The sequence below is a fragment of the Etheostoma cragini genome, chromosome 15 (genome assembly GCF_013103735.1).
Source record: "Etheostoma cragini isolate CJK2018 chromosome 15, CSU_Ecrag_1.0, whole genome shotgun sequence".
Taxonomy (NCBI): Eukaryota; Metazoa; Chordata; class Actinopteri; order Perciformes; family Percidae; genus Etheostoma; species Etheostoma cragini.
Genome location: NC_048421.1, coordinates 7,856,632 through 7,866,700, shown reverse-complemented (window position 1 = coordinate 7,866,700; position 10,069 = coordinate 7,856,632). Strand labels below are relative to the sequence as shown.

Sequence of the window (10,069 nt, the reverse complement as noted above, 5' to 3'; positions counted from 1 at the left end):
ACTATATGTACAGTGTACATATATATATGTACACTGTATTTTTTAATTTATATATATATATATATATATATATATATATATATATATATATATATATATATATTTTTTTTTTTACTACTTCTACTTTTACTTAAGTTAATTAAGTTAATTACTTCTTCCGCCAATGAAAAGGTTGCAACATTTCGTGGACAATGACACTAACCTGCAAAAGGTTTAATTTGAAAGTAGTCAACCGGAAAAGTGGTTTATTCCTTCATTCCGGTTGGCTTGACACATCTCCACCTTTTCCTACCTACACAGGCCTCCTCTGCTCTGAACTAAGCACCTACAACAAGTTTGACAGCTCAGCCTTTTTTGTGCTCACACAGTCAGAGCAGCAGCAACAGACAGCTGGAGTCTCCTTCACTGGACTTTTCTCCTTTTCTTCTTCTCAGTTTGGATCCTTTCTTGCGTATTCTGCTGCCTATGAGGAATGTCATGTGTCCATAGGTTTGGTCACTTTTCCCTGTTGGACCTTTTCCTTTTGGTTTGAGTCGGTGTTTAAAACAAAAACAAAAAAATCTTTCTTTATCGTGTGTCGCGAGAGGATCTAAACATGTCGAGGAGCGTGGAAGAGGTGACCAAGCTAACTGAAAGTGCATACAAGGTGGGTAGCCCACTGGTGTGAAAACAACCGGTGCGAACACGACACGAGAACAAACAATAACCTTCCATACAGTTGTCCACTGCTGAAACAGCTACACCCGCTGTGCTTTAACTTTCCGGTGGCGTTTCAACCTGAATGAGTAACAGGTGTTTTTAATTAGCCAGGCTAGTGCATTCTTAAAGTGTTCACTAATAGTAGACTACAGGCAGAGATGGAGGGAAGGTAAATTCGACCCGGAGTCCTTTTACCTTCTCATTTTGGCTAATAATATAGCCGAATATAGGCTAAGATATATTTGAATAATATAATGCGTTTTATAAAGAAATATCAATGCAGTAAACAACTTATTTTTAACATAAGTTATTGGTAGAACCCCTTCTTTGTTTACCTCAGCATTAGTAGAGACCCACTGCAGTGTGAAAATAGTTTTTCAACATATTTTACTTAGTATACATAGGATTTGACTGACTATTTAGTAAGTTTGGATTACTGTCTTTGAAGAAAATAGGCCCTCCCCTAGGAGTGCCGTTTCCTTACTAAAGTGCTGCCTCGGTTGATCAGCTTCATTTGTGTGCTTTTTGGTGTACTCTGGTATTTGTGCCATCCAGTATTACTAATTATTGTAGTCTAAGTGATTTGAAGCGGAATGGTTAGGATTGTGTTTTTGAACTGTTGTGGAAAGTATCCTTTAAAACATAATAAATGGCCAGTTGCTTTGTATGTAGTGTTTTGCTATGTGAATTATTGGGGTTAAAGGAGAAATCTAACCAATCAAAAACAACACCACCATTATACATAAATGGATGTGACACACACATCCCACCATGAGTTTAACTTTTCCCACTGTGTAGCCAGATCGGTATACTCCACAGGTGGCAAAGTGAAGCAGATGAGTGGTATCACCCATAAAAAGAGTCTGTAAGGGGGGAAAAAAAGATACTGTATTATTTTTCTCACAAGCATTTAGCCTTTTTGAATATCTTTTATCCTGCTTGCCTCCTCTCGGGACAGCCCCCACAGCTCCTTGGTGTGATGAAATGCAGGAAAAAGACTCCAGGTTTAATAATTTAGCTGGTTGTTTGTGTTGTGCGGCAAGAGTATATCAATCTCCTCGGCAGCCATCGCCTCTGGTTCGCTGCTATAACCCATAGATGTATGTTTACATGAGTTTTGCAGCAAGTTGTGTTTCCTTTGTTTTTTTTTGTGTACACATTTTAGGAATATGGTGTCATTTCTAATAAACACTGTCAGGCAGGTTATGTAATGTATCGCTTGACAAAGGTCTGAATCAGAAGTGGGGGAGCGCTGCTTGGCTCATGAAACATTGTTTGCCATGTGTATCTCAAGGTGGCTTACCAAAGTTAAATCATTTCCTGCATTCTTGTCTTGGGTGTGAAGCTAAGTCCTTATCCTGATATGACATGGAGAAAGAGAAGCTCAATAATTACAGAGATAAGTGCTGACTCATATTTACAGATGATAGTTCCACTCTGTATGACGTTGATCAAGGCTGGTAGTTCTATATGTAAAACCCCCGAATTGACATGTTGGAAAACAACTTTTCTTCTATTGTTCTTTTCTTCGTAATTGCTTAAGTGGTTTTTGTTTTACGCTAATTCTTATACTTTTGCTTTTGCAGCATTGTAATCCATTCGTCAGTCTCTGTCATTTTCCATGTGTCATCTTTTTGTCTTCTATGGCACGGTATGTCAGAAAAATCTGCTTCCATGGCAGGCACGTGAATCTTAGCCTAAATCTCATAGCTCCTGTCCTGTTAAAGATTAGTCAACAGGTTTTAATAAGATATATATTTTCCCCCACCTTATTCACATGTGATGTGAACCGGTCAAGTGGACAGTCACCCACCTGACTGAGTCAGCCGTGTTTCAACAACATAACAATTTAAACCTTGAATGAAATGATGACTATCCGTCTCTTTCTCTTTTTCCAACCACCCAGAGTGTGATGGACCAGTTCAACCCAGGACTGAGGAATCTGGTCAACCTGGGCAAGAACTATGAGAAATCAGCAGCTGGTGAGCATTTTTACTATGACAGACATTTACAGTAACTTAGAGTTTAGAAAAACAGATGCTTATAAGTAGAAGGTAGATGGATGGCTAGATGGGCGGGTACCTGAGAGATTAAAAGGTTTTTTTGGGGGTCCAACTATACCAAGCCAAATTTGAATAACTATTTATATAGTAACTCTAAAGTTGTTGTTCAATGGTCTTCAACATGCATTACAGAGCCGATAATTTCCCCAAACTATTGTTACAAACATTAATGATCATTCTATCATTTTCCCAGCAATGATCCTGGCGGGAAAGTTATATTTTGATGCAATGTCTAAGATTGGGGAGAATGCTGCAGTGTCTCCTGTCTCCAGAGAATTAGGTAAGTTTCCATGTTGCCGTGTCCTCTGGCTCTCTACTGCTTCAACAAAGGGAAAATCAGACTGTGGAAATAGTTCCTGCTTTCCTGAAATAATTGTTTATCTCACCTGGGTCTTAAAAAACACTTGTTGTTGTTTTCCCGGGGTTGCATATATATAGTATATGTCGATAAATGTAGGACACTCTCAGCTTAATTTCTTCTAAATCAGACATCAACAGTTTCTCATTCTACACTTTATATAAATGCTACTTACATTATTTACTGAAGTGTTTTTATAGCATCACAGTCAATATACCTAAAAGACAAATGAATGAGTTAATCATTAATACATGCAAGCAAAAGCAAGGTAACAAAAAACCCTGTGGTCTTAAATTCTTCCAGCTTGAGATCATCTTGCACTTAAGTCAATTTAAAAAAAATAAAAAGATTGACAACAACAACTGTATTTGCATCCAATGTTTGTTTGTATTTTGAAGTACCTTGTCATAACTGAGATACAGAAACACTGTAGCTTAAACACAGCAGCAGACATTCTTTGATTAATGCCAGCATGATGCTTGAGATGAATGTACGTGTGGAGTGGGTAGAAAAACACTGTGGCTTGATTTGCTTGGTTATCTGTTGGTTTCTAACCAAGTCCCCAGGCTTCGGTTCCCACAAGCTCATTTGTAGTCCAAAGATGGCCCCCTAACACATTGTCACTAGTGGCACACTTTGATATAACCACTGTTTGTCTCTCAACTCCCATGCTGATTAGCAGCAAAACTGCTAATTAATTCCAGCAGCACAATGGGAAGTGCCACATGGTGTCAATATCCCTGCACACTTAAAGTGATACTCCATCCAAAAATGTAGATGTCTAGACTTGAAGTATAACCATTTTAAGTTGCTCCTTAATGAAGAACTGTGGCTAGTCAGATTGTATTTGTGTTAGTCACTATGGATTCTGATGGTGACAAGTTTTTCTTGTGCAGAATAGTGTGATTATAAATCCACATCTCATGTCTCCATCCATAGTCAGTGATCTTCCCACATTATAGACTGACATATTTCCTTCTATATGTAAACCTAATGACGAGGCTGGAGCACTTTGGTTTGTCATCCGTAGGTTATAAATATTGTGTGTGTGTGTGTGTGTGTGTGTGTGTGTGTGTGTGTGTGTGTGTGTGTGTGTGTGTGTGTGTGTGTGTGTGTGTTGCACTTTTGCTTTCAGTCTCTGCAAAAGAAATTGTCATGTCACTGTGCCATCTATTTTAGGGGTGGCAGAGGCTTGACACTGTTGGGCTTTCACCCCAAAATACCCAAATTACTTCAAGAAAGCACATCTGTATTTAATGCCCACATGTTAATGCCCACACGCTGTAAGATACATTTTTGTTAAGATTGTTAAGAGCGTTTCACAGTAAATTAGGTTCTCTTGTGGCAATTATAGCCTTCATTAAAAGGAGGTCAAAAGGAAATGAGGGGAGGAACACAAACAAACTGCTTATTATTATTATTATTATTATTATTATTATTATCATCATCAGTGTCCATCTAAGTAATTCAAAATTGATTTTTTTACTCAAATGTCACCGGTTTTAATATTTCAAATAAACACATACATTCCCCTTTTCTGGCAAATGAAAACTATAAATAATAAGTCCTAAAGATGACATAGACACACCATTAGCATTACAAAACCGTTTTAGTGTAGGGGGAAATCACACTCACCTCTAACCTGTGGATACACTCCAGCAACCACTAATCCCTGAGAAAGAGAGACAGATCATGACAGATTATTCTGAGTCATTATGTAGAGCAGGGGGTGACTATATATACACTACAATCAGTCTTCTCATCTATGATGCATTGTAACTGGAGTCTGTACTATGCATCGGTAAAACCAGCCAGGATACCAAGACAACAATATAAATTATAAGGAAGCAGAATTTCCCGCTAGAAACAAAAAGAATAAAAGAAGTCTGCATTTTGTTTCTGAGCTTGAAGACGTAGTGAAGCTGCCCCGTCAGAAACCTGAGCATCAGTGACGCCTAGCTAACCAGAAACCAGATACCCTTTAGAGGACCTCGTCCTCCAACCTTCTTCTTTTACTTCCTTTAGTCTTGTAACTCCTCTGCCAGAGTTCAAATGTCAACAGGTCTTTCATTCAAGCACTCAGCCATCTGAGCTGTTTCAGACTATAAGCCAGAATTAAGATCTGAAGCACAAGTTATGCTTGTGTAGTCACTCTTTTTTTATTATAATCTTCTAACTGTATTTGAAGTCTTACTGGTGCTGGAACATAAAAATATATTGTTGGTTGAATTTTGACAAGGACACTACAGGTGTTTACACACCCCAAAAATTGAAAGAGTATTTATCAGCCTGTGAGGTCCCATGACTGCGCATCATTTTGTTATCTTCACGTAACTGAATCCCATCCAGCCTTATCCTTTTACAGCAGCAAGGGCTTTACAGACGCTTCATAGACCCACACACAAACACACAAATAAACGCTGTTCTTTTGATGGTCCTGGCCTGCTCAAATGGCATCAGGCCCCCTTTACATAATCCAAGTATGTTTGCATAGTGTGTCAGCAGGCTCACTCCTTTGCCAGGATTATTTTGCCCACATTCAAAACAGAGGAAGTACTGTGGGCCGCTTTGCATGTCAGTGTTGTTTACAATTTTATCTCTTAAGAAGTTTCTTTTCTTTTTCTATGTTTTGCACACATTTAGTTCTGTTCGTATTGCTTTCCATTATATCCATCCATCTGTACATCATAGAAAAAGAAAGTACTATATATTTTTTTGTCTCTCTTTCAATCCTTTCCTGCATGATTTACCCAGGGAATGTAGAACTGATTAGTGTTCAAATAGAAAATACTGTACTGTCATGTTATATGAACTACAAGCAGTCATTTATTGTAGCGTTCTGCTGTTTTTCACATATTAATTTGACTGTGAGAAACCATAATAATCATGATAATAATAAAATGACCGTTAGTTTTCAGTTTATATTTTGGACCTTTAATTGATAGGATAGCTTTAGACAGGAAGGGGGGCGGTAGAGAGGGTAGGCGACATGCAGCAAAGGGCCGCAGGTTGGAATTGAACCCGGGCTGCTGCGGTAAGGACTGAGCCTTGGTGCATGGGGCGCACGCTCAACCAGGTGAGCTACGAGGGCGCCCCAATAGTGACAGTTTCTGATGATCTCATCATAAACCTCTTGGCTCTTTCACCCACTCCTAACATCCTAGCGATTTCATGGCAAAGTTATCCTTTAGATACTTAACTTCTTTTGACGCTTGCTGAATGGTCAGTTGCTACCTTTTGTCTTTGAGTAACAACTGTCTCCCCAGTTATGGTGAATGGAAAACTGCTCCACAAAGCACAGTGTGTGCAGCCAAGACTCCAGACCCATTTACAACCTGGGTAAACAGGTCTGTAGTCAGGGCGTCTGTATGGGGTTTATCTTGACTTGGTTTTGTTAGCTAATGGCGGGGGATTGCTCCTGGTGTAATCCACATTATGAAACACTTTTGCCCTCAAACCTTGCTCGATTGAGAACACCTGTTGCCCGGCAACATTTTGTACATACTGTGACTAAAAAAAAAACAAAGGAGTGTGAACTGCTGGAATAAAAGGCTGTTTAGTCCTGTGACGTTACTGTGGCCAAGACAGTTGAATACGTGTGTCAGTAACATGACACTTTTGCATTGATTATTTGGATATAATGATGTTGATGACTCACAACTTTTGTGTTAAACAAAGAAACCAGTCAGTCGGGTATTTGACTGTATACCACACCTCGTGACATTTTTAAGATTACCCCCCACCCAAGTCTCTTTACTCCTCCCAAAGGGCAGATTTACAGGAATGGTCTGTTGGCCTTTATCTGCCGAGCTGTTTGAACCATGCTGGGTGAAAGAGCCAGTCTTGCCATAATAAGACAAGGTGGGGCAGTTGAGGTGTAGAAAGACAGGGTGGGGGAAGGGCAATGTTTACATGCTGATAAATGTACAGTAGTCAGGACATATTGATACATCAACCTGGCAGCCTACTGAACATCTTTCAGGGATTTGCATGGTACTTTTTTGTTGAGAAAAGGGAACTGGATTTTTTTATGTGGCTCTGGAGGCACCACCTCTGATTCAGTTATATATTTATTTTCGTACCTTTTTTATATTGATTTATTAAATTAAAACTGAATTACTGTCAAGGCACAGTAACTGCTGTTTCCTCATGTTAATCTTTAGAAAACCTTTCTGTGAGGTTTGTGTAGATGGCTCCTTTTCACATCTGATGCAGTATTGGTCTACAGCATCTACAAACAGAAATGTTAATTAAATAATTAAAGTGTTTTTTTTTTTACCAAGCCAACACCTCCACTCTGTGATGGCCCAGATTTTCTATTTATATTCCAATTAACTGTATCTGTAGAGTAGGAAATGTGTCTTTAACAAATGTCTCAAGGTTATATCACTATCAGCACCCGTGTGTACAGTACAGCTGTACTTGTTTGCTAGTGAAAAAGTTTTTTTTGGTTGTGGCATTTGCTTACTGTACACGGAAAATAAACTCCTATGGGAAAAGCTCAGTGCTGGAAACAGTCATAACATCCGTTTTCATTCTAATGATTTGCATCCTGCTTTTACAGTATATCTTAGACACATGATCCCGTGGGAGACACATTCTTCAATCTGTCATGCATTTTACATCTATTCTATACACAGAAAAGATAAATGCATATACTGTGCACTATTCATACTGTAGTTGTAACTATAGTTGGAAGAGCAATGTATTACATGTGTCTCTGAAAGGACCGGGTTTCAAATTAGTTGCTGTTTTATAAGATTTAAAATGGAATAAACAGTTGAAGTTTGAGCCAAAGTTCAGCTGCTGTAGTTCTCATTCTTCATAATTCTCTCTTTTGCTTTTGCAATAAAGTGACCATCCATCTGTCAAGTTCATTGGCCCACACACATCTTTGGAAACACACATATTGTTCCTTAATGTCTACCAGTTTTCTGAGGGGTGCTGAAAATGTTTTTTGTCAAAGGACTTTACCAGCCACGCACACACACACACACACACACACACACACACACACACACACACACACACACACACACACACACACACACACACACACACACACAGGCCTTTTCAATCTGTAGCAGCTCTATCCAGGCCACAGACATGTTAAAAACAGACACGACTCGGCATGAACACCCACTGGTTCAGAGTAGGGTTAATGATTTATGCTGTACAGCATTGACACATTACTTTATTTACTGTTTGCTATTATTTATTAAGTTAGTGGTCTTAGACATTTTTTTTGGCTACTGTAATTTTAAGTTTGTTTTTGTAAAAATGAGACGGATGTCAGTAAAATAAAGAATTGGGAATCCAGTTAAGATTTTTCTGATCACTGGCGGTGTGTACTTAGGTCAATAAGAAAATTAATTAGTTTTTTTATATAATGATTGGTACTCCATAATCCTAATTTGATTGCCTTTGTGAGCAACATGCAGAAACAGACAGTTATGATTTTTGGCTGCCTGCCATCTGAGCTCTTTATGATTAGCCGAGCAGTAGGTGGTCCAGTTTTTCTAGTACAGGCACATCTATTTATTTTCGTTTTCATTTCAGCAGAGAAAATCCTTTTTTAACTATCTGTAGAGGGTGACGTGATGTTTTTTGAGGTTTCAAATGACACACATCATTTCTCAGTGATGCATTCATTCCTATTCAGTGTAATGTACTGTGTGTGGTGTACTATATGTATTGTGCTCATTTTCATTGAAGTGAAGTGTTGCGCAATACATTTAGATCATTTTACTTGTTAAGAAAAACAACCAGGACCAAACAATTAGATTACTGCTGGCCTGTCTTTCTTCTGACATGTATATTACCTGTCTGTTTTTCTCTCTGGGACAGGTGCAGTGTTGATGGACATCTCCGAGATCCACAGGAAGGTTCACTTTGAGCTGGAAGAAAATGTGAGTGTTACATGTGTTTTTGCACTAGCGTAATGCTTCCTGAAAATTCCTGTGTAACCTAATTTCTCCCTATTTGCGCCTCACCCAAATGCACTTTGTCAGAAACTCTCTGAACCTGTTGTTCAGTATATTTCCAGTCGAGCACAAGCAAAGCCTTAATCCACTAAGCACCATTTAGTGGTACACACAGTCAGCAAGTTGCATTCTCTCTCTTCCTCCCACCTTTGATAGATATACACGGCCTCTCCTCCCTCCCCACCTACATCAACTACAGTAGCACCAAGGACAAGCACAATACAAAGAGGTTGGATAGGAAGGAAAACAACAGGTTTGGATTGTTTTAGCACCTGTTAGTTGGTTTCTTTCCTTGCTGAGAGCACAGGGCAGGCCTCAACATGTCCCAAGGATACACCTGCTGGAGCTGTTACAATCTGGTGCATTAAGTACAGTCTAATTTAGGTTGTTAGCATGCAAAAAATTTATTGAAGATGCAAAGGATTATTTTTATAAATTAATCTTTTAGTTAATTCCTAAATTCATTTGTTGTTAAGTCTGTAAGATGATAGAAATGGAAAAATGTAATTAATTTTAAAACTGAATAAACCCCTTGACATTAGAAGTTCTCAGACCCCAAAGTTTCATCTTCCAGTTATTTATTTTGTCAAAAGTTAAAAACTCCAAGGGATTCTGTTTGTGATGATATGAGGTAGAAAAAACCTGCAAAATGTTACATCGGAGAAGCTTGAACATACAAATGCTTTGGCATTATCATTTGATTAGCTGATGACATTTACTTTAATGAAGCCCTCAATTATCTAACGCTAACCCCAAGAGTTTTTCATAAAATATCGCACGATATTTGTGGTTGGGAAAATAAATATTGCCGGAGTTTAAAAATGACCTAATAAAGCTAAACTTTGGGGCAGAAAACTTCCAAGGCACTCCTCTGAGAAATTGTTGCTAAAAGCATCAGTGAGTGGGTCGACTTAACGGACTTCAGATGGTGAGTCACATTATTCATTCAGTTCAGAGGAAAAAAA

General features: G+C 38.6%; 1 protein-coding gene across 2 annotated transcripts in view; it reads left to right on the top strand.

Annotated features, from left to right (window-relative positions):
• Positions 1-256: 256 nt before the first annotated feature.
• Positions 257-10,069, top strand: part of baiap2l1b (BAR/IMD domain containing adaptor protein 2 like 1b) — a 28,646-nt gene continuing 18,833 nt past the window's right edge. Inside the window, exons 1-4 of one of the 2 annotated variants that reach the window (XM_034894227.1) lie at positions 257-646; positions 2,606-2,681; positions 2,956-3,042; positions 8,968-9,029. In XM_034894227.1, the coding sequence (XP_034750118.1) occupies positions 596-646; positions 2,606-2,681; positions 2,956-3,042; positions 8,968-9,029 (276 nt within the window). In that variant the 5' untranslated portion in view covers positions 257-595. The remainder of the gene's footprint in view (positions 647-2,605; positions 2,682-2,955; positions 3,043-8,967; positions 9,030-10,069) is intronic. The other variant, XM_034894228.1, reaches the window with a different exon arrangement.